The sequence below is a fragment of the Capsicum annuum genome, chromosome 2, assembly GCF_002878395.1.
Source record: "Capsicum annuum cultivar UCD-10X-F1 chromosome 2, UCD10Xv1.1, whole genome shotgun sequence".
Classification (NCBI taxonomy): Eukaryota; Viridiplantae; Streptophyta; class Magnoliopsida; order Solanales; family Solanaceae; genus Capsicum; species Capsicum annuum.
Window position 1 is genome coordinate 132525938 of NC_061112.1, and position 25965 is coordinate 132551902.

The following is a 25965-nucleotide window of genomic DNA, read 5'->3' on the forward strand; positions in this document are numbered from 1 at the left end:
AAGACTGTATCCCTATTTCGTTATCTTTTGTAGGAATTTATGCCCTTTTTGTGTCTATATGAGTTGAGAGTAAATGGATTGACTTTGAAGAAGCATATATTTTCTTCAAAAAATCGTTAGGCCTGAACCCTTGGCTCAAAAAGGGTCACCCCAACTAGGATACGCGTCATTATAATGTTTTGTGTAATATAACTATTTTATGTGCATATGTGCGTTTGTTGAGATCAAAGACAAGTTTCTCCACTATGTCCTACGGATGAATTTGGCTATGACTCAAACAACTCTGTGTGGTTATTTCCTATAAAAAAATTTGCATTACTTATCACATACGGAAACTAACACATTTGCCTTTGAGTTGTTTTACTTTGCAGATAATAGAAATTACTCTGTGTTAATATGAGCTGGCAGAACATCCCTACTTCACCCGATCAAAAGCGCACAAAATCCCATCCTCTGACCATCATCCAGAAATGACAAAAAATAATGAAGAAAGTGTACTGACTATCCGGGATAATGTGATAGCAGAACAGGATGAGATGATTGCGGAACTTGTAAGAAAGTTAGAAATACTTCAGGAGGAAATAAATCGTACTCGGGATTTGGCTAACTTGGCCATCACCGTTAATTCTCCCGCTCCGGGAGGACACGGGGCTCCACCCCAAATCTCTCCCCTCAGCACCCCTATTTTCGGGGACCAGCCAACTAACGTATCATCTAGTTCCGCTCCTCCATTTGTCCAAAATACTAATTGTGAAAATAATCCAGATGCCTACCATCCACAAAATCCGTCCGTCACCCCACAAAACCCATCTTCAAATCCATTCCCAAATCCTCAAAACACATTCGCAAATCAACAAAACGCATTTCCAAATCCGCAAGATTCACTCCCAAATCTACAAAATACGTCAAACCTACCTTCGAATCCACCAAATTCATTTCCAAATCCGCAAAATGCCTCTCCGCCAAACTACTTACAAAGTCCACAGAACCTTACCAATTTCCAGAACATCCTCCCCACTTACCAACCAAGTTCCTTCCTTCCACAAAATCAGGCCTCCCTTCCAAATCCCCCTCAATCCATCATATCCCCTGATATCTATGAACCCCCACCTAACCCCGAGATGGGCCATTACGAGGAGAAGGAGAAAGAATGAAGGGCCCAGCATGAAAGGAATTTACTAGCTATGAAGGAAGAGATCATGAGGATCAAAGAGTCTCATGGAGCCAAGGACCACAACGGTTTGGGGTATGACGATTTATGTGTTCACCCGGGAGTAGATCTACCAGAAAGGTACAAAGTCCCTAAGTTTGAGATGTTTGACGGTACCAGAAATCCAATGGACCATCTAAGAAGGTACTGTGAGCAACTGGTAGGGATAGGGAAAAACGAGGCGCTATTCATGCGCCTATTCAGTCAAAGTTTAAGTGGTGAAGCCTTGGAGTGGTTCATGTCTCAGGAGCCAAAAAAGTCGACTGGTTAGAAAGCATTGGCCAAGGGTTTCCTTGACCGGTTCGCATTCAATATTGAAATAGTCCCTGAACGATATTCACTAGATCGGATCAAACAGAAGAATGATGAGAGCTTTCGAGACTATGGTTTTCGTTGGAGAAAAGAGACTGCTAAAGTACAATCTCCCATGTCTGAGGAAGAAATGGTATCAGTTTTCTCTCAAGCACAGAAAGGATAATTTTATACCAGAATGGTATCCGCGGTCCGAGCAACTTTCACAGATTTAGTAAAGATTGGGGAATCATTAGAGGAAGACATCCGAACAGGAAAAATTGCCAAAAGAGAGGATGCAACTGCGGTCTCTACTAATTCTGTTGATAAGTTAAAGAGGAAATTCAAGCCTAGAAATATTCTTTCCTCATCATCATCACCAAGTTTTCAGCCTATATTCTATGCTCAACCCTAATGTCAAGCTCCAAATCCAAATATTTTACCCCAGTACCAAGTTCCACAACTAAATTATCAACCTCATACTCAAGCTACTTTTCCAAATAACCAAATAAACGTCCAAACGTCTCCAAATTATCATCAAGTACCTCCCCCCATAAATAAGAATCATTATAACCCTCCACGTCCAAAATTTGAAAAAAACATCCCCGAAACTTCACGCTGCTCGCTGAAAGTCGTACCCAGCTCTTCGAAAGATTGATGAAAAATGGTTATTTGCAACCGATCCAGCCAAAGCCTATCAATCCCAACTCCCAATTTTATCATCCCGATCAAAATTGTGCCTATCATTCAGGAGCAGTGGGGCACAGTACCGAGGATTGTATTAACTTGAAACATAAGATCCAAGATTTGATCGATCAGAAGGTCATCACACTTCAGTCGACAACACTAAATATTAACAGTGATCCATTGCCTAACCATGGGGGACCTACAGTTAACATGATTGAAATAGATGGTGAATGGGCGTCAAACAAGGCCATCGCTAAGGTAAATTCAGAAGGACTCAGAAGAACAGAAGAGGTGGAGAAGATAGAGAAAGTTGTGGCCACCTCAAGTAAGGATTTGGAAGGAATTTTTGAGCCTGTTATGGTCCCAAAAAAAGAATTTAAGCATGGGATAGAGTACCAGCCAAGAAGGAAAAATGAGATCAAAGATAATTCAAAGGAGAGACTTTTTAGGCCCTTGCTGATCTTGTACCAGTCATTTCCCGTACAAGAGGTGTCAAACGATGATGGTCTTGGGGATGGGATAAAAGATCTGTTTGAAGGATACAATGCTCTACCAAATGGTTTTCCAAAGTCCGGTGGGGTGAAGAAGATTGCATCGTGGGAGGCCTTACAAAACTGGACCTCCACTCCACTCATAACCCGTCACTCATCGCGGTAGATAAAAGGGCAATTACAAATAGTTTTTAAAATTGGTGATGATCCGAAAGAGGACCCGTTATCCATCTTTTTATGTCTCAATTTTTGTTTCGTGTTTTACAACTTTTAAAAAGGCATGGGCCCACATTTGTGTGGGTCATAAGCCATAGTTTTTATTTATTTTCCAAAAGGCCTCCCTTTATTTAAGAATTTACTTTTTAAATATGATTATATAGCATGGTTTGTTTTGGTCGAAATAATTTAAAAAACCTGTCAATGTCATGTCACGTCAAGGGTAAGGCGAACAAGGCGAAGGAAATAATGATGAACAGAAAAGGTGATGAGGAGTAGTTAGTAGTAGATACAGAGGAATGTGAAAATCAAAAGAAACCCAATCTAGAGGAGCCCTAATACTATCCGAGATGGATGGTCAAGAGTAGACCAAACCAATCGATTCTGATGCGGTAAAGATATATCATGCTTGAAAGATGTTATAGTTTTTATTTCTGGGCTTATTTGTAATCTCCTTTATAATAGTATCAATTTTATGATGTGTAATCTCCTAGAATCCTTTCCCTCTATGTACGAACTACGTTTGACCTGAATTCCCAAGAAAGAAATACGTAGGCGGCCGATGTCGGCTTCGGTCAACCCCTTAGGATAATTTATCTTTCCTCTTAGGTATGAACTACGTGATGACCCGAATTCTCAAGAATGAGATACGTAGGCGGCCTATGTCGGCTTCAATCAACCCATTAGATTTTTCTTTGTATACCCCTAGCGTAGGCTTGAACTACTTTTGACCTGATTCCTACTTCAACGGGATACGTAGGCTCCCCAACGGCTCGGTCATATAACCCCAGGAAATGGAAACTAGGGAAGAATTTTTGAGATGGAATCTCAAAAATTCACAAGAAAATATCGACATCCAACAAAGAGAATGAAGATCAGCAAAGACTTCAGATCAACTCGGATTGGTATCATCTCAAACAACTTTAAACTGGGGCAGAAATTTTGAGGAAGACCTCAAAATTTCCACCAAAAGTCGGAACATATTCCAAATTCCCCAGCACCAGAGGTTAAAGTTAAGCTTTGAAAGCCACCATCTGTAACAAAGTCTGGGTAGACTCAATTTTTGGCTATGATAAAACTACTTGAAGAAACCCTCCAACAATGATCATGAGTTTTGGAGACCATCCGTCGAATATAGTCAAAACCACGAGGAAGATGTTCGTTGAGCTAGTACATGACATGGCTGGCAGAGATTTTCTAAAGTTTTATAGAAGTTTTTGAAATTATTTTCAAAAATTTAAGACTATTTTCAAAATCATTCATTTAGTACTTGCCTAGACATCAATTGAGATGGAGTGTCAGGGTGGAAGTCCTAATATGGCGGGATGCCCAAGAGATGGAAAGGAGAAAATCGAGGATCGAAGGTCAACACAGAGTAATTTTATTCAAACTAATCATTTTTTGTGTATGCAGGGATCGATACACAAAAATGAGGGTCTCTTTCAAAAATCCCCAAGCAAAGTGGGAGCCACAATAGAGCATTAATACCCAAGAACGGTATTTTAGGGCAGCCCTAAAAATAGGTTTAATGCCCATTTATTGAGGACCTTTTGATTTGTCCATCTCATTTCTTGAGATTGTAGGCGACTCACAAAAGCTCTTTGTCTTCTTTACACATATCATATTTAGAAGTTTTCTGAAAATAGTCGCTAGTAAAAGCGACTTTGTGTCTACTAATCATCTACCTTGAGTACAGGTACATGTAGAAAGCAGCACGCTGATGTAACACCCCGTACTTAATTACGTGCATTAGTCATGGTTATATGTGTTGGAGTATATGTATTGATCATAAGTTAGGTATATATGAGTTTAAGTATGAGTATTGATTATTTTGAGATAGTTTCAAGTGTATAGTTTGATTATATGTGTATAGGAATCGACTTTATTTATACCGGAATTTGCTCGTCGAAGTTCCTATACGAAGTTTATCGAGTTAGATTTCCAATGATATAAAGATTTCTGAAAATAGATGAGTATCGGATATAAGCGAGCATGTTCGAAACTTGAAAACGGTGGACGCAATGAACAGTAAATGTGCAGAAATTTTCTGCACACAAAAGTACTGCAGCCAAATAGATTTTTGGGTCGACTTTAAACGATCATAACTCCTTGTAAAAAATGAAATATGTAACCTGATATATATCGATGAGAAGCCCTGAGAGTCTTCTTTCTAATGCAATTGGTTTCATCCAAATCCGACATCTGGGTAATGAGTTATACTCGTTTTACTTCAGCCTCTCAAAACAGATTTTTAGGGTCAACTTCAAATGATCATAACTCCTTGTACAGGACGAACTGGGTGGCCTACTTTATATTAAATGAAAGACCTTTGAATTATATTTCTAACTATATCAATTTCACCCAAATCCGATATCGGAGCAAAGAGTTATGATCGATTTACTTTAGCCTATTAAAACAGTTCACCATGGACAGATTCGGATTTACCTAAATTTTAAGGGCAATATGGTCATTTTCCATCACCTCATGGACGAAAATTGGTCATTATATACATATACTTAGCCTCATATCCATCATTTATCATCCAAATTATTGAAGAATAAGAAACCCTAGCCTAAGTTCAACTCCAATTATCTTGTGATTCAACCGTAGAAAATCCAAATTGATTCCGTAGTTGTGTTCACCGTCTCGAGGGCTTCGAGAAGCACCCCTTATTTGTGCCAACAGGACTTCAAAATCAAAAGGGCCATTTTATGGTAAGGATGTAAATTATGTTAGTGTTATTTATATGGATATGTATATATATATATTTGCATGTGAGCATAAGAAGTATGTTATTTGATTGTTGTTGAAAGATGATTGGAAATGATGTTGGATTATTCTTGTGCATAGTTGGATTATGTTGAATTGTGAAGGGATTTGGTGTGATGATGTGGTATTGAAATGATGATTATATATATATATATATATATATATATATATATACACATAAACCGATTGTTCAAGTTGGTTTTTGGAATGCTTTGCAAATATTGGTTGTATGGAATTATGGAAGAGAATTGTGGTGTTGGGTTGCTAATACTAGATGCCAAACATTTCATTGTAGATAAGTGATTTGTAAAGGCGAAAAGTTGTGTTGAATTAGTATCCGAATCTACAACGAGGTATGTAAAGCATACTCTAACGATGTTCTTTGGCATGAAAACACCAATGTTCCATCAAGTAAGATTCCGAGGTTGTCCAAAAACATGTATTGTTCTACATTACCAACGAAGTTGTTTCCATTCTATAAAGTGTCAAAATGTTTCATTGATATACCGAAAGGCTCCTATTTCATTGTTGTGATATTGATGATTCCGAAACACATTGTTGATGTACCAATGAGTCTTTATTACATCGTTATTGTATAGAAAGTCTATTACTTGGTTCCTATTGATGTATCATTATTCCAAAGGTACTATATTGGCATGAACACTAACGTAATAATCTCAAAAGCTTTTGAACTAAGTTATTGGAAAGATCTCTTATGTGTGTTACTTGATATATGTGTGGGTGGTAGCTCAGGGGCTTAAGCCTAGCATGGGCCGATCCAGATATTTGATATAATTACAGTTGATATGTACTGGGGGCAGCCTAATGGTCACAGTACGGTACAGTATTGATTATTGTTAGGTGGTTGGAGGTTCGGAGGAGGAGGTAATGGCGAATGATAATTGTAAAGAATGAAATGAACGAATGTATACCGTTCCACAAATGTGTTTGAATTCAAGAACCCAATTCAGATTAATGATAAGATAATGTACATGATCCTAAAAGTGTTTATGAAGTGTGGTTCACTTCTATTATGATTTATTCACTTGCGTCTGATTTTCTTGATCCCCCATACCACATATGATTATTTACAGCTTTACATACTCAGTACATATTTCGTACTGACGTCCCTCACGGGGGACCAGCATTTCATGCTGCAGGCACAGGTGCTTCAGCTCATTCACAGCATAGATAGGAGCCAGGTCATATAGCTATTGTTGGTGAGCTCCAGTTTGCTTCGGAGCTTTCCGAGTCGGTCCCTTATGTTTTATTATTGTACAGGAGTCATGTATGGGTGGGGGTTTGTCCCGACCCTAGTTATGTCATGTATATCCTAGAGGCTTTGTAGACATAAGGAAGGGTAAAGTCATGGAAGTTTATATAGTGATGTTATATTTGTATATATGGTGCCCCCGACGACCAAGTATTATATATATATATATATTTGTGCGTGTTGTGCTGATACAGGTAGTTAGACCCTTCTATATGCAATGAAGTGCTGTCCAAATTTTTGGTGACATGTAAGTGAAAGTATAGGTATTTGAACGGGTTCTCCCGGGCCTTCTCGGCTTCGGGTGCCAGTCTGGCCCGATGGGATTTTGGGGCATGACAGCTGACAAATGAAGTCAGGTAAAATTACGCATCATAGCAGCAAGGCATTGCCTCAAGAGCTATTGCATATCATTGCCCCAAGGACCATTACACATCATAGCCGCAAGGCATTGCCCCAAGGGCTATTGCATATCATTTCCCTAAGGGCCATTACACATAATAGCCGCAAGGCATTGCCTCAAGAGCTATTGCCATTCCACATCATAGCCGCAAGGCATTGCCTCAAAAGCTATTACATATCATTGCCCCAAGGGCTATTGCATATCATTGCCCCAAGGGCTATTGCATATCATTTCCCCAAGGGACATTACACATCATAGCCGTAAGGCATTGCCTCAAGAGCTATTGCATATCATTGCCCCAAGGGCCATTACATATCATTGCTGCAAGGCATTGCCTCAAGGGCCATTACATTTCATTGCCACAAAGGCCATCTCGTACCATCGCCCCAGAAGGCATTCAATATCTGTTGACACGCTAGACAGAAACACTAACATCGAAGATATCTTATCATTTTATGAATCAACATCCGAATGCACCAAGAGCACATGATTTAAAGGGACGCCTTTAAGTCGCTATCTAAGGATGAATGATATATAAGATTTCCTAGAAATTGACAATTTGAGGGTCATCTATAAGTCATATTATTTGAAATAGGATAGTGCACCAGATCACCTATGAGTTGATAGCATGTAGGTCATCCGTAAACCACAACAACATCCTAATCGGATAGTGTGCAAGATCGCCCAAAAATTGATAGTTCAAAGGGTTCTCTATAAGAAGCGTCATATCCAAGATCGATTATGTGCAGGATTACCCAAAGACTAACAATTTAAGGGATTATCTATAAGTCATATTGTATCCAAGGTCGGATGATGTGCAGGAACACCTGAAAGCTAGCAATTAGAGAGATATCTGTAAGTCATCTCTTATCCAAAGTCGGATAATGTGTAGGATTACCTAAAAGTTAACAATTCAAAGGATATCTGTAAGTCGCCTCGTATCCAACAATCAAATAATACGAAAGATTATCCAAAGATTGACAATTTAAGGAAAACTTATAAATCGATCATCGGCTATAACTAGAGAGGTTATCATTCAACATACAACAAGTAATACAGGTAACCAAAAAGGTTGCCACACCAGTATAAGATTACACGGTTGTAGGGACCGTTCTGCATAAAGTATCACCGGGGTCACCCCACTTTGAAAACATATTTGCTCGACAAATTTCATAATTATACAACAACCAAGAGTGTTGTTGTGTTTTTTGTTGCGGGTTATTTCATTCCAAACATGTACATGAAGAGATGACTCCACCTTTCAGGCCGCAACTCATGTGGAGATATGGTAAAAGACTATCTACCTCTTTCGTGAATTATGTTAGCACTAACAATTTTGTTTGAGATATTGCCGAGAGCATCCAAGAGGATGAAAATATCAAATAAAACCCACAGGTGCGGGCGACTCCAAAAAGGACGCAGCACAACGTGGAACTCTTTCTTAGCAGCAAAACGGGACATAGTCTAAAGAGGGACGTCAAACTCTTTGGACGCGAGCTAAATGATGATCACCACCACCATCTAACCACGCCTCTATTATAAGGCATGTGGATATTTTGGGATATTCTGGTCTCAGCTTTACCTCTGGGATGTTTTCTTAACCATATCGAGGGGAACTTTCTCTTCCTTTCAAATTCGGGTGGCAACGCTCTTAGAGTTTTGGAAATTATGTCTGGGTAAGTTCTTCCCTATGGATGTGAAGAGCTCCACGTTCATGGTTAAGAGGTTACAAGCCTCTTTTCTACAACTCGATCGACTTATCACCCATCTTGAGTCAAAGATCGTCTGAAATAAAAGACTAACTTTCTACCGATTGAGTCGAACTACAAGCAGTCTGATTTCCTGAGTCTTGGGGATATGTAGGCTGGGATCTATGTAGAAAACTCGACTGCATTCCAACCTCCCCCCAAATCCCTTTGTTCCCCAACTTCTCGTTTTCATAAAAAGCTCTAAAACTGAGGTAGCTTGTGAATTTTTTGAAAATCATGCACAAAATCAAGGTTCAAGAACTACAAGTAGCCTGAATTCTCATGAAACCTGAGATATATAGGAAACTTGATACCGAGGTTCGGCCATAACTCCATGAAACTTGTGCAAAAAACCAACGTCTTTCAGATTCGAATCTGTGGTCGGACAAAAAATTAGGAACATCAACCTCCCTTTGCCCAGGGTTACTTGCATAAACCCTTCCCAAAGGGAGGGGGCAGTTGTTCAAACATAATTTTTGCCCTCCACAACTACGTTTAATCTTGGGTTTCTTCGATTTTCGAATAAAATCACAACGATTATTTTTTTCAAATAAATGTATTTTAAAATAGGTATTCAGGCTAATTTTTTCATTTAAGTGATAATTATATATTTTCGTATTTGCATATACGAGATTGTATAAATGACATCATTTAAATGAACATTTTCATCAAAATTGGACTTTAAATTAAGGATTATTCGGAAGATAAATTTAAACAATTAAATCTTGGTTTAAATACAATTTACTCTTACAAATAATCTATTTGGAGAAATACTTGTTTGTTTTTATTAAATCAAGAAGCTCGGGATTGAACAAGGGGTCAATTCGTATCAAATTTCGATTTGGTTTAGTCAATTTATTGAATTTGGCTCTAATTGGAATCAAATTGGCCCCAATTGAAATGCAATTGACCAATTGGTATTCAATTTGGCTATAATTTAAAATAAATTGCCTAAATTAAAACCCAACTATCCTAATTCCAGCCCAATCCTTAAAACTACCTCCTAAATCTACCCAAACCAACCCCTTAACAACTTCAGCCCAACACCCCAGCCCACCTTCAAAATACCTTGACCCGGCCCACTCTCCATCCACTACCTCCTTCAAGCCAAACATACATACAACTCTCACCAATAAACATACGTACCAACTCCAGCAACATCGCAACCCGGAATCCAAAAATCCCCAACCAAATTGACCCGACCAGCCCCAACCCATTTTTTTCTTCTCTTCATCATCACAGGTTTCCCCCACGCGTTCTGGTATGAAGAGGGATGCGGGCCTTCTAGAAAACAAGCTAGGTGGCATCCCCCAACAGCTAGCTTCGTAAATTTAGGGATTATTGGTACGATTTCGTAAGTACATGGCTGATTTCCAGTGGTTTGAGGTAATATCCTTTTCTCCCCAATTCTGATTGGTCCACAATTTGGATTAATCCGAGAAAAGTTCCAAAATCCATATGATTTGTTGGTGAATAACGTTATCTGGAGTTCAAATTTCAAATTCCTTTGGAAAAAATTATAGTTTACCCCGTTGGACTTCTATATAAAGAACTCACAGTGAGCTGAGAAGGGAGGTTCTTTTTCGGGAGAGTCACTGTTTGTTAGGTTTCAAAACTTTGGAGAAAAGAATAGATGAGAAAATTTCCGGGGTAAGAGGAGGGAGGTTGAAAATTCTAGGGTTCTAAGTTGGGGGTCCTTTTTCTTTCTTTCTTTAGCTTTTTGGGGGAGAGGTTTAGAAATTGGGAGTCAAAATTTGGGTTCTTTCATAGAAGTTTTGGGGGGGCTCTTCTCTCTTGTCTCCAAGGGGTTTCGAAATCTCTAAGAGGTAAAGTCCAAAGTGACGCTCCGTTGGTGGTGGACGTCGCGAGATTCCAATAGCGACGACTTCACTGATAGCTCGTTCATCCCGTTTGCTGCCATGAAAGAACTTTTCATCGACATTGTCGAGTTGAGGACTGATTTCTGGTGGTTGATATACTGCTGATAGCTCGTCATCCCGCTTGCTGCCCCGAAGGAGGTAAACATGCTCGTCCCTCTTAATTTCACTGTTTCTTCTCCATCCACCTTTTCTCCGTAGAATTAATTATGTGTTTGTCATGAATGAGGCTGGATTTGCTGTTGTAGAGTCCTTGAGAGCCATAGGGTATCGCATAGAGAATCACGATTATGGTTTGAAATAAGGTGCTTGTTGTTCTTGATTTGACGATTTTTAGGATAGTCTCTTAAGTTCACCTTTCTGCTCTGGATGATGATTCTTTTGGCATAATAAATGAGTTCATTATTTTCTTTTGGTTTAGCATTATCTTCATCTCTGAATATGATACTTTCAATCAAATGTATGCTCGTCCCTCTTCAGTCCGTTTTTCTATGACTTTGGATTTCGGTTTCTTCTTTTTAGCTTGAACTTCTTTTGTTTTATGTTTGTTCAGGGACAGACTTAATTTTTGTTATTTTATTTCAGAATAGTTCCCTCAAGATTAATCGACATTGCAGTTTCTTTTTTTTTCTTTAAATCAACAGCAATCGTCTTCTAAGAATTCTTGGACTCCGGTTAGCAAATTGTAGTAATAGACCTAAAAAGGGGTATTTAGTTGTTTCAATTTACTGATTTGTTGAGAAAGTATAGAATAGGTTTCAAGTGACCAAAATCTGGTATTTTACAATGCTCTATTCACCTGGTTTATTCTAGTTTATTTAAATGGAATCGCCTCGATCTGTTTAAATGCAGTAGATATGTAACTGCTCTCAGGCTATCTGTTCTAATTTGTTTTTTGTTAGAACTATTACCTATTAGTTTGAAATGTTTAAATGCTAATGCTTACGCATATTAAGTCTCCACGATGTTCTAATTAGTTTAAAGTGTGTCATTCCTACTTATTTATGGGTCATTCCATTTTAATTAAGGAGGATGGTACACGTCTTTTCTGGGTCTTCATGATCTGTTTAGAATGAATACCGGAGTGTAAAACCCACCTCTATGCCTATACTCTTCTTTGTTTAATGAATGACATTTTTTTTTATGTATATTCAACCTATTTGTGACCATCTGTTAGAATCTTAGTCGCTTAGTTAGCATATTGTGATTCTCTTTATATTTTTCCTGGGTCGAGTACGTATTACTCAAAGATTCATATTACGCTGCCACTTTTAATTAAATCCGCAGACATCTTTGTCTTTCCTTTCGTTAATCATGTGCCTATGTGCTTTATTCTTCTTGTTTTTTGCATGAATATTCGTTGGAGTCCAAACGGACTCTTTGCATTCCTTAAGGGGCTATTGAGGATTATCCTTCCTGGAAGATTTTGGAAGTCGATCTCGTAGTGCATGGATAAGAAAATTGGAAGAAGAAGAATGGATTAAAATCCCACAGTTGAAGCGGCTAAGAGACTCAAAAGTCTTATTTGTTGTTTTATTTAGTCAAGTATTGTTGTCTTTATTTATTTTTATTCATTTATTCGGGCCACGAAGCCAAAGTTGTAACTAATACAGGTGGAGCAAGATCGAGCTAAGGGCTCGAAAACATAGAATTAGGACAGGTGGAAGACGGGCTGAAAGCCCAATATCTAGATTAGGACAGGGTTGTCGATTTGAGTCTAATGGCTCAAGTCCTTATGCTTCTACCCTTTCCCTTTTACTTTTGCTAATTTGCTTTATGTGTTTTCTTGCGAACCTAGTTAAAATTCCTAACTAAGTCGCTAAAAACTGGTTTTGCATAAACACTAAAATATTTTTAAAATCATTTTTTAAAAAAAACCAATCAATTTTCTAAAGTTAGTCAAAAGACGTTTTCAAACAGTCTGGATAACCGCAAGTTAGAGGACGTTTCAGGTGCCTAACACCTTTATAAAATGTTAATAGGAACCCCTTAACTATAATCTCTGACTTAAAATGATTTTTCTGTTTTGAATCGTTTAAAGTATTTATAAAGGTTTCTTAATTCTTTTTCAAAATTAAGTGGCGACTCTCTTTCAAAAGTCAAAATTTCAGCAAAACAGATGTCATCAAGTCTTCGTATAGAATCGAAGACGTCATCATTCAACATCAGTCTCTGTAGATAATCAGAGATGACAAGCAACATCCATCTCCATAGACAATTGGAGATGTCATCAAGTCTTCATAGACAATCGAAAACATCATTCATTACATTAACCTCCATAGACAATTGGAGGTGTCATGCATCTAGTCTTCATACACAATCAAAGACATCATCTTTCATCACGCAGTCTTCATAGACAATCAAAGACACCATCATTCAACATCCATCTCCATAGACAATTAGAGATGTCATCAAGTCTTCTTAGATAATCGAAGACATCATTCATCACATTAGCCTCCATAGACAATTGGAGGTGTCATGCATTAAGTCTTCGTAAACAATTGAAGACATTAGCATTCATCACACAGACTCCGTAGACAATCGGAGATGACAATCGACATCAATCTCCATAGACAATTGGAGATATCATGCATCAAGTCTTCGTAGACAATCGAAGACATTTCTCATTCATCACATAAGTCCCCGTAAACAATCGGAGGCGTCATTCATCTTCAAGTCTTCGTAAACAATCGGAGGCGACATTCATCCTCAAGTTTCCGTAGACAATCGAAGACATTATGCATCTTTTCAATTAAGAACAACAACACATTCTTTTCAAATACCATATATCATACACTGGGGCAAATTTTGAAAACCACCCCAAAATTTTCTACTTTCTCATTTTCGAACTACATTGATCTGATTCTCGTGACACTCGAGATACGTAGGAAACTCTATGGAGAGTTCGGTCATCACAACCTCACAATTATTCTTTCTCCCCAGCAAGTACACAATCTTGCATCCCCAGCATCTCACAGTTCGATACTGGGCAATTTTAAAAAGAACATCGGGAATAGATGAACACTTCTGTTCCTAAATAGTCCATATTTCATTAATTACTTCACACGGCCTCTCCCTCTTAATAGCATGGTGATTTTTCCAATCTTTTGAACTACACCCAACCTGATCCTCATACAACTCGAGGTATGTAGGCAGCTCTAAATTGAAGTTCGGTCAAATTTTTATCAAAATCATTTTTTGTCGAGCAAAATTGGCTCCGCATTAACGTTTTTGTTTGAAGACTTCTACATCGCCTTCAAACAAAAAGGGGCAACTGTTGATAATCCCCTGTATATTAGGATTTTTTTATCAATTTATTATCTTTTAACATTTTTACAAACATCTGCACACGTACACGACATGACATCACATTTTTATAATATTTTTCATATTAAATTACATTTTTCAATATTTTCAACATTCTTTACATTTTTCATAATTACAAATCAATACCTGCATTTTGTATATTTTTATGATCCGCAAATACTAAGTCGGATATATTATTTTTACACAGTATAATAATTTAATGTCTTATCGCATTCAACAATAACTACACAATAATGTCTTGTCACATCCGACAATGACTACACAATGATGTCTTATCACATCTGACAATGACTACACATAATTTCTTGTCACATCTGACAATAACAACTCAATGACACTATCCTTCGGATAATAACTCTATCCATTGGTCAAAAGGATAAACATCCTTTGGTCAATATCCTAAGGATTAAAGGATGTGCTATTATAAAAGAGGGGACACCCCTTTATCCATTTGATAATAGGGAGTGCCCAATTTTATTATACATAGGCAAAGGTGTGATACCATTTTTTTCATTATTTCTCTTTCTCTCAAAATAAACACTCATATTTTCTCCTTCTACACACAAATATCCACATTTTTTCCTTTTCTCTCTTAAAAACATATATAAAATACACATATATTTATTTTTTACAACTCATAAATAGTTTTTTCTTTGCAAACCCACACACATATTCATAAATACACAAACATATTTTATTTATTCCATTTTTCTATTCAAAACACATACAAAAAACACACAAACACACACTACATAAAACGCATACTATACAACACAAAACACACACGCACATCGATCGTTCTCTCCCTTTTCCACTGCCAACAAAATCCTGCAATTGCATCGTCGGAAAACCAACACCGCCACAACCAGCCCCTATTTTCTCCATTTCTCACGTCGCGAGCTCGCCGGAGGTGATGACCGACGAGCCTCCTCCCCTCTCCGTCATCCACTACTGAAAAACGAGCAGATCCGATCTAATTTATCCCCTCACTCGTAGATCTGTCTCGAACTTGGCACAAAAAGATCCGTTGCTTCGGGGTTTCACCGCCGTTCGAAGTAGCGGTGTTGGTGGTCTCTTTGTTCACTTTTAATATCTGATAATATTTCTGTTCGTTTGTTTTAAGATCTGGCCAGAGTAATATTTTCAGGCATCTTATTGAATTCTTTTTTTTTAGTGATTTTGGGTGCCTAACAAATGACTGTCTTTTGTTTGAATATTGCTCTTTGCTACTGACAGGTTGAATTTTGTCACATTTGTGACATTTTTTAATGGTGGTTGCTCGTTAATATTGTGGGTTGATATTTTCATCCTTCTCAAGTTTGCTTGACTGATAAAGAATAGGATACTCACGATTTTGGCTAATGACATTATCTCTCCGTCGGATACTTAAGGCCACCCCGTAACAAAAGACGGATTTTTATTTCTCAAAGTTTACTTATTTACATCAAAAATAAATTCTTGGCCAATGATATTATTTTTTCGTCGGATTTTTGAGGCCATTCCATTACCAAGACGAACTTTATTTTCCTAAAATATTATTTTTACATAAAGGGCTGACGAATGGCCGATGAAGAAATTTTTTGTCGATTTTTAAGGCCTCCATAAATAAAAGACGGATATTACGTATGCAAATACGTAACAAAAATAAATTACGGGCGATGACAAAACTTTTATAACATCACGACAATACAAAGAGTTTTATGATTCGTATCTTGGTAAGGCGTTTTAGGACGGCCGATTAATCGAGCAACCACTTCGTAGCCATGACGAGTCTAAAACTTAATCTGAGTCCACCTTTAAATAAAAATTATATTTTTAAAATTACATATTTTACATGCTTTTTTTTAATTTTATTTTGATAATTATCTATTTGTTACTAACATTTTTACAAGTGTTTATACAGGTTATTTTGGAATACTCAGTGAGAGTTGCGTTCAAAGAGGCCTTTAAATTTTGTATTGTATTTTTATATTTGTACAATTTATTATAGTGAAAACTTTGCTTTTTGGGTGCCGAACGAAGATATTCTTTATTTACATAATTTTATCGCTTTTAGGCAAAACTTAGGCCGTTAATATTTACATAAAAGAATCAAGTTAATCAAGTATTCACGTATTATGTAGTCTTTTCTTCTCAAATAAATTTTACCCTTTTGTAATTTTAATCAAATAAAAATATTGCTTGTAAATACCTTTTCTTTTCATGATACATTAAAATACATTTCTTTTCGTACATCATAAAATACATTTCTTTTTCACATGTAATTTATACATTTTATACATATCTTTTACATATTTTTTATAACAATAGATTTTATTTATATAGTTAATATACATATAGTTTTACATGGTTTTAAACATTTATGTTTTTTTTTTTAAAGGAATTATTTTATACTTAATACACATACACTTTTACATTATTTTAAATATTTATACCTCCCCCTCATTGATAAGTTTAGTCTAGCTGGATACCACATTTGTGGATTCTTAAGGGTGCCTAACCCCTTCCCTTCGGGATAAATTGAAACCTTACCTAGAGTCTCAATAGTATTTCGCAGACTAAAACATTAATCATACGTATTGACAAATAAATAGGTTTTCTTATTTTCTTTTAAAAATTAGGTGGCGACTCTGTACAAATTTCAATTCTTTTAGAGTCCATATAACGTCATGTTTTGTTTAACCTTGATAAAAACAGGGCATGACAGCGGGCGTGCAACTCCGACCCCAAATCATCAACAAAATCAAGCAAAGCACTTCGTATCTTAAACCAGATCAGACATCAATTTCAAAGTTAACTCAACTTAAAGTTTCATCATTAGCTAACTTTTTCAATAATGTATGTATCATAATCAATCAGTCCATCGGGCTAGCAACAGAGGAAAACAGTTCAAACATACAATATAATTAACTTATTTTATCCGCTCAAATAACACCGGTATCCGCATAAATGCTCGTCACAATCATCTATATGGGACCCCCCAATTCCCATTACTCCCATTACACGTAACTAACAAATATTCAAATAAGCACGTTGAAAAAGAATCTAAGAAAAGTTTCAACTTGCCACAAATTATCGAAGTCAAGCGTTAATTAATTAACAAACTAGTCCTTACGTAGAGCTTCCGAGTGGTCAAAATCTGTCCAAATATATAATATGCATGAGAATACGAACTAACACGTCGAATTGTAACTAAAACATGTCCTTATTCGAGCTCCAAACTGTAGTTGATAATTTTATATGAAAAATATCTAACTCGCAGCCACTTAAAGAAGAACGTCATCTGCATTACTAATTAAGTTTTGTACCAACATTATAAGTACTAACTAATCATTAACTTTATTACTATCCTAATGTCCAAACAAATTATAAATAATTATTACTAACCACTGTAGATGCCAACACTTATAAACATAATTCTTTTTATACGTAGCTGCTTCTAAAAGTCCCAGAAAATTGGTTACTGCCTTAGATTATTCGATCACCTTCACGCCAAATCCTAATATGTCCAATTTAGTACCATTAGGGTCGTTTGGTTTGAAAATAAGTTATACCGGGATTAGCTATGTTGAGATAAGTTATGCTGGGATTAGTTGTCCTGTATAAGTTATCCTGGTATTATTTTTTAGTGGTTGTTTGGTTTGTGGTACCAAAATTAATATGTAGTGCATTGTTTGTAAAAATATATTGTTTGTTTACTAAAATACCCTTCACAATATTTAGCTTAATTATTTTCCTTCATATTAAATCATACAAAAGAAATTAAGAAGTTACTAATTTTTTTTTAACTTTATTAATTTCTTTTTCCAAAAAATATATGTTAAGAAATTTATGTTGATATTTCTTAAATGTGTATGAAGCTCTAATATTTTCTGTTAAATTACTTATTTTGTTCTAAATTTCATAAAATATTGATAATCTCACTTTTTGTCAAAAAAATTCATCACCAAAACATGTGAAAAAGAATTACTCTAATTTTTCATTATTTAGTATCATCAATATTTGGATAGTCAAATTATATTTTTTTAAAAAATTAAATTTTCAAATATTTTTAGCTAAATATGAAAATATTTTTTTATTTAATAATTAAGCATGTATTAAGTTAGAAAGAGATTGTCAACATTTAATAACTTGTCTATGATAAATTTGTTAGAAAAAAAAAAAATTTATGTCCATGACAAATTTGTTAGGAAAAATGAAAATCTAAAGTACATTAATAAACATTTCTACAAAATAGAAAGGGGAAAAGACATCGTTTCCACCCCAAACTATACCCGAAAAATTTAGGTCACATCTAAACTATATTAGTGACCTATTACACACTTAAACTATAAAAAAAAAATGATACTTTTTACCCCCTAGATCTGACGTGGAAAAAACATAATTATTTAAATAAATATAGCGCGTCTGGTAGTAAAATTAATGCAAAAAAATAAAAACAAAAATAAAAAATTTCCTCCCCTCCCCCAAACCACCTTCTTCTTCATCACCCCCCACCCCAAACTCCACCCCCACCCCCAAACCATCTTCTTCTACATTACCCCACCCCAAACTCCAACCCACCAAATTGATGTGAATTTCACTAATTTCGAAATCTCAAAACGAAATTTAAATCATTAATTTCGAACTAAGCTTAAACGAGCTCGCCAAAATTCAAATTGAATTTATTGTTTTCACTTCGAGGGCATTCCGGCGAACTCAAAAAGTGACAAATATCGACGGATGGGTCGGAGTTTCTGTAGCAAGAAATGTGGTACAATTTTTTAATTTCATCACTACTTTTATTACCTCCATATCCACTAATCTCAAAGATGAAGCACCAAATTACCCTCACATAATTTCACATAAACCGTTTGAATCTTCGGATCCGCCCTACCAAAGTCAGCAGCCGCCCCTAATTTTTCTTTCTCCTTACTTTTCTCCCATTTCCACTTTCCTCTTCAATCTTCCATTGAAGAAATGGAGCTTCCCTTTGAGAAATACTCCACTTCACCCCAAAGAACCTCATGAATATACCTACCTTTAATTTTAACAGTTATTGTGTTAGGTATTATCCCTCTTTATCAGTAAACCCAAGAGAATAAGGGTGCTGGTACCACCACCACTACCCGTTCTTTCTCATCGTTGCCAACAAACATCATCATCACAAAATTCAGCAATCCAATTCCAAATATTCGATCAAAAATCACAAAACTCATATGGGTTTCCTCTAATTACTCAATAAATTGATTACAATTTCAAGCAAAACTAACAAAATTCAGATGAATTTTTCTTAATTACCCAACAATTTGATTACAATTCCAATCAAAAATCACAAAATTCATATTGGTTTTTCTTAATTACTCAACAAATTGATCTCAATTCCAAGCAAAAATCTCAAAATCAAGAATTTGATTACAATTTCAATCAAAATCACAAAGCTCACATGAGAAAACCCAAAAATAAACGTTAAATATAGGGAAAAAGAATAATTCAAGCCCTAATAAAGGTGAATTGGAGAAAAATTAAAGTGATTTTGTGTAAAGATACACATTACATAAATAAAAATTAGAGAAATAAATTGAATGTTGATGAGTAAATGATGAAGAAGAAAGAGAATAATGGCAGATGACAAAAATAAAAATAATAAGGGGGTTTTGATATTTTTTATTATTGTTTTCATATAATGCTGACGTGGCACTGGCGTGGCAGGCGCATGTGATATACCGCACCATGTGCAAGTGGTATAATGTTTTATAGGGTGTAGAAAATATCATTTTTTTATAATTTAGGTGTGCAATAGGTCACTAGTATAGTTTAGGTGTGACCTACACTTTTCGGGTATAGTTTGGGATGAAAACGATGTCTTTTTTTAAATACAAAGATAATAAATCTTTGCATCAATTTTGAACTTGATTGTATAAATAGTTCTATCATTTTTCCATTACTCATCACTATTGTAACATTTAATAAGCTCATATAATTGTTCAAATTTATCAAAATGAATGAAAATTTGTAGAGTAATTAAAATTTAAATTAGGGATAAAATGATAAAAAAAAATTAATGCGAGGACTACTAAAATCTCACATTCTCTCTTATATTTAGTAGTAAAGTAAAGTAATACATACATACATACATACATACATACATACATACATACATACATACATATATATATGTGTGTGTATGTATATATGTATATCAGTAAAATCATTTGAAAAAATATTATTAGCTATAGTTTTGAAAAAGGTTTTAAAATAATAGTTAGTTAGATTCTCCATTACTCAACATAAAAAAATTATTTATTTGATTCATATGATTTTTTCTTTTTATTTGTAAGTTTGAATTTTTCACTTTCTCCAAAACATATATAACGATGAATCGTGTAGTAGTTAGATTTATTTGTTTTGAATTTTTAGATAAAAATATTTGAGTAAATTGATAGAAAAAGTAAAATAAAAATGATGAAAAACTTGTGTAGAAACAACAAAATATTATACACAAAAAATTTGTAATTTATTTTTTCATCTCATCTAAAAATTTGAACTTCATATGATAAGTTTCATATTCATTCGCATCAAAATCTAACCTAACTCGTTATATAAATACCTTATATTTTATATTAAAAAAAAAGGTGAAGTAATATATATAATGTGATAATCTAAGAATTTAGAGGGCAATTGTGTCCTTTTCTAATTTTATCCCAAAAATAAATAATGATGGAATTGTTATCTCAAAAAATGGTGGATAACTTATCCGGTACTATTCATTAGTCCCGGAATAAGTTATCCCGGATATTGCCAACCAAACATGCATTAAAAATTTTATTTCGGGATTATTATTTTATTCCAAAATTATTTATTTTTGTATCTTACACCAAACGAACCCTTAGTTTATAATTAGAATTCTATATTTTTTCATTAACTTATCTTAAATTTTGAAGTATAAGAATTAGAAAGAAAAAAACTAAGGAATTTTCGTCCTATTGCTTCTTATCACAATTTCACCCTCACAGATCCTTTAACAATGACTACTTAATCATCAATGTCATCATTATATTACTATGAAGTATGAACCAATGATTCTTATTCCCTAAGTCATCAAGTACCATATAATCATAAAACTGTACAGTACTACAGCAATTATGAGAACGATGTATCCGTCTTAGCCTTGAAAGCACCAGTAGTGAGAACATTAAAGCACTCACCGGCAACTCTCAATTCCGTCAAGATTTGAACGCCGCCTAACTCAAATTCTCCGATGAATTTTCATGTCGTTTTTTTTTTCGAAGTTGTGATATAGGGTAGTTTATGAGTTTGTGAATTTATTCTAATTACCCACTAATTTAATTAATAGTCTAAAATAACTCAAAACTATAAAATAATGACTAAAATTTATGAGGTGGTTACAACAGAATAAATTTATAAAATAAATTTGCAGGATCATTACAATTTCTCTTTTTTTCTTTTTGATCCCCCATGAGTCCTGACCTTAAAGTCATTGCTCGATAGGTGTGTACACAGCATATGCATTGTATTGCACAGCATTGATTCATTTTGGTTCAGATTGGTTAAGGCGTATTTGTTGTCTTTATACTATTTATTAAGTACTTGTATATATGTTACTTGTTTCACTGTATTAAGGACTTCTTGGACTGTGTCATGATATCATTATGTTTATTAGACTTGAGTATTCAGTTAGAATAGAAGAATTTCCTGAGTGTAGGTTGTATGATTATTTTTAGATGGTTAACGTGGTGTTTTTCGTCACCACTTTGAATTAGGATCGGTCGACGATGCTTGCTGAGTACACGTGGTTCCGTACTCACCCTTGCTTTTTTTTCTACACCTTACGTGCGGGTACAGATCCGACAAACTCCGGACATTGATTCCTGTGGTTTCTTCCTTGTTAGCATCATTGGAGATTTGAGGTAGCTGCTATCGACATTAGAGATTACTGAAATCTCCTTCAACCTTATCTTTATGCTTTTTCCACATTTTGAAACATTCAAACTCTCTTTTGCTTCTGTATTTAGTGTCTTGTATTAATAACTTCCAGACCTGTGTTTATCTATGTTTTGATTTTACTAGCCTATTAATCTACTTATGAGATTATTCGAGATTTTATGTTCTTATTTTCTTCCGCTTCTATGAGTTTGGGATGTTGTTCTTGAAATTGGGTATTTGACTTACCTATCACGGAGGGTGGGATAGGTGTCATCACGGTCCCGAATTTGGGATGTGACAAATATAAATATAAAAATTACACAAATACACAATATAAATCTATATAAATAGGACTGCAAGACTACAATATTAATGTGTGACTCTCTTGGTTTGTTGTTAACTAGGATCGACACATATGACTATACGACTTTTATTATTTCTATAATGTGTCGATGTCTACCATACCTAAAGCGTTTGAATTTAACTGTGGTTATTGAAATATTTTCAAATCATATTTAAAAAGTTATATGTAAATGTTGTGTAAATTTATTTAAACATAAATAATTAATAAAATTATTTAATTAGGGATCACATTGATAACAAATATAAGGAATGAATGACTAGTTATCAAATCGAAATAACATAGGGGTGCGAGACTAAAATATTAATTTGTGACTCTGTTGAGTTATGTGAACTAGGTTCGACATATATGAACTCTAAAAGGTGTCTCTACCACAGATTAAGTGGGGGTGAGAAATTTACTATCCCATAATGTTCTCCAACTTTTGTTCCAGCACCTAATTTTAATTCTGGTAGGATGAACAGCAAGAAGGGTAGGGTGGATTTGTATGTAGATTACTTGATGAAAGAACAATAAGGCTTAACTAATGAAGATGCAGGGCAACATGTTATGGAAGGACACAAGCACATGGAAAGATGCCAATAAACAGTGCCTCTCACCAAGTGCAATTCCCTTGTCCTTTCAGAAGGCTTGTATCTTTACCCCCCAAGAAAAAAGAGAAGGCTTGTATCAATGTGGCCAGAATGGTTCCTATTATGTACATTTATGACGAGAATCATTGCCTTCCTCTTCCAGAAGGACATATCAACTCAATATTTTGCGACATAGATGGAGACTCACGATTGGGCACATCATTGAGTTCTATGGCTCCATGAAAAATCTTACCTATAGGAGTATCTATTTTCCTCAGTACAGCACGAATAGTTGACACTGCCATTTGGTTTTCACTTAAGTTAGTTTTATTCACGTCAATAATGCTTAAAGCATATGTACTCTTCTCCATTCTGATATGATCTGCAGAGGCATTGATCAAGTTCCCTTCCACTCCATGTATCTCTCTTTTCTGTATAATTTACGACAACCTTTAGGTGATTGTTTTAAAAGTAGTAGTTGAATTCTTAAGTTCTGTACGTATTAAATCAATAGAATTCTCATACATGTTCATGATGAAAATATGAATTGATGGAGGGAAATTCTCAGAATTTATCATAACAAATTAAAAAGTACTACTCCCGCCACTTCCTTTTTAAGATATTAATTCAGAATAAAAGCGGAATTACTTCAGGTATCTATGAGGTCCTTCTCCACCACGGGCAAGTTCCAACCAAAAAAAAAAACAAATGATCAAAAGTTTTATTATTGTCGCATTGATGTTAATGATGACGACGTTAGATCTACAATGAGATTTGAGTTTTATATTTGCTGAAAATAGCATGACCAACTCCTCAACTACCTGCAGGTTTGACCTAACAATATTGAGTGTGATGCAACAAAAAGCATGCTTATATTTGCTTAATATGAGTTTTGATGAAGTATTAATAACTGGTTATTGTCGCAGCAGGCGATTTTATGCAATGCACATTAACTAGAGAAGCAAATAAAGACGTCTACTTCTGGAAATTGCTAGATATTTAATGCAATGCACATTAACTAGAGAAGCAAATAAAGATGTCTACTTCTGGAAATTGCTAGATATTCTAAAAGTTCAAGGGCGCCCACCCATTGTGCTATAACCAAAGAATTGGTAGTTAATAATGTTACTGCCTGGAAGCTCCCATGATATTGTCATACCTAAAGCCTAGAATGACATTCTTTAAATTGCCTAATTTCATAAGACAGAGAAATTCGTTATGATATAATTTGGTAGGTAACATGTAAAAATGGAACTCAATAGCTATACGCAAGATATTTATAAGCTCAACTGAAGCATTCCTCGGACTTTATATTCTTTGATATTTAAGGGCAATTCATAAAAGTCACTAACAAATCCTAAAAGCATAGTTTAGCAGACAGTTGTGCAAGTAAAACTACCACATAAAACACATAACTATTGAAGTGAAGGCAATGGAAGTCTATACCCGTATTGGGTACTTGATTTGCCCAAGCTCACCAGCTCCTTTGCATCGTCAAGCTTAGAATGCTCAGCCAACGCATTGACCACCCTCTGCATTGTAGCTTTACGAAGAGGAACTTTTGAATCAATAGCTTTCTTACACAATTCAAGTGCAAAATCAAGAATATCCTTTTCACAAGCTAAATGAATGAGCATCTCCAATGTTGCCTTATCCGGATACCGTCCATTTTCCACCATTTTCACATACCATCTTTTTGCCTCCTCCCAGTTCCCATCATCCACATACATTTTGATCATCACGTTATAACAAATAGCATTTGGGATGATGTCTTTCTTTCCCATCTCCTCAAAAAGCTCAATCGCCTCGTTAACCTGGTTATTCGCAACCAATCCTCGTAATCTAACAGTGTAACCTCCCACGTCAACAACAACATTCTTCTTTTGCATCAATGCCCACAAATCTTCTGCTTCAGAAAACCTTTTACTTTCATTATACGCGCTCAAAAGCGTATTGAAAGTCACTTTATCAGGTTTGATTCCCTGATTTTCCATCTCATCCATTACACTGACAGCAGAATCCAAAGAACCAGTTTTCCATAACGCCTTAATCAAAGTATTATACGACACTACATCAGGCTTTATTGATAGCTCCTCGGGTAATTGCCGAAACAGTTCTTTAATTACATCGTACTTCTCTGCTCTTGCGTGGGCCTCCAAAAGGGCATTGAAAGCAAAAACAGTTCGCTGACATTTTAAGTTAGGCATTTCCTCGAACAGTTTACGTGCATGTTCATGCATTTTTGCTGTACCGTATAAAAGTATGAGACGGGATACAAAGTACTCATTGCTAATATCTGGGTATTGTTTTTGGTGCTCTAAAATGTCTTCGATAGCGGAAGAAGTGTTGTCAAGGCGGCGAATGGCGTTTTCATAGTTGAGGCAGCGGTTTCGGAATTTCGGGGATTCCGATGATTTTTTGAAGTTGTCAACAATGGTTTGAACTTCTTGTTTTTCGGGAAGTTTGGGTGTGCGTTTTTTTGTGGACTTTAAGGAAGTTGTTTTGGGGTTGTCGGTTTTGAGCTTGCCGGTGACTTTGTGATTGACGGCGAAGATGCCGTGAAGCCGGCGGTAAAGGGAAGAGGAAGACGACATGTGAAGCGGCGTTAAATTGGAAGTTGGTGATTGAGGTTAAAACTATTTAGGAAACTGGGCCTGCTTCGGATGAAGCCCGCTATAGAATATGCTCCAAGTGTCCATTTGAATCGATATCTGATTTGAAATTGAAATTTTATTGCATATACAATTTGAATTTTTCTCATAAACTAAGTCATGTAATTTGTGAAAACTAGTAAAACTTCTCCAACTCATATACAAT

The 25965-nt window shown here is 35.5% G+C and overlaps 1 protein-coding gene across 1 annotated transcript; it reads right to left on the reverse strand.

Annotated features, from left to right (window-relative positions):
• Positions 1–23194: 23194 nt before the first annotated feature.
• On the reverse strand, positions 23195–25898 carry LOC107859505 (pentatricopeptide repeat-containing protein At1g55890, mitochondrial). Its single transcript, XM_016704544.2, has 2 exons — positions 24595–25898; positions 23195–23579 (listed from the first exon to the last, which is right to left on the reverse strand). The coding sequence occupies exons 1-2, from the start codon at positions 25740–25742 to the stop codon at positions 23546–23548; spliced, it is 1182 nt and encodes a 393-aa protein (XP_016560030.1). The 5' UTR covers positions 25743–25898; the 3' UTR covers positions 23195–23545.
• Between the last annotated feature and the right edge of the window lie 67 nt (positions 25899–25965).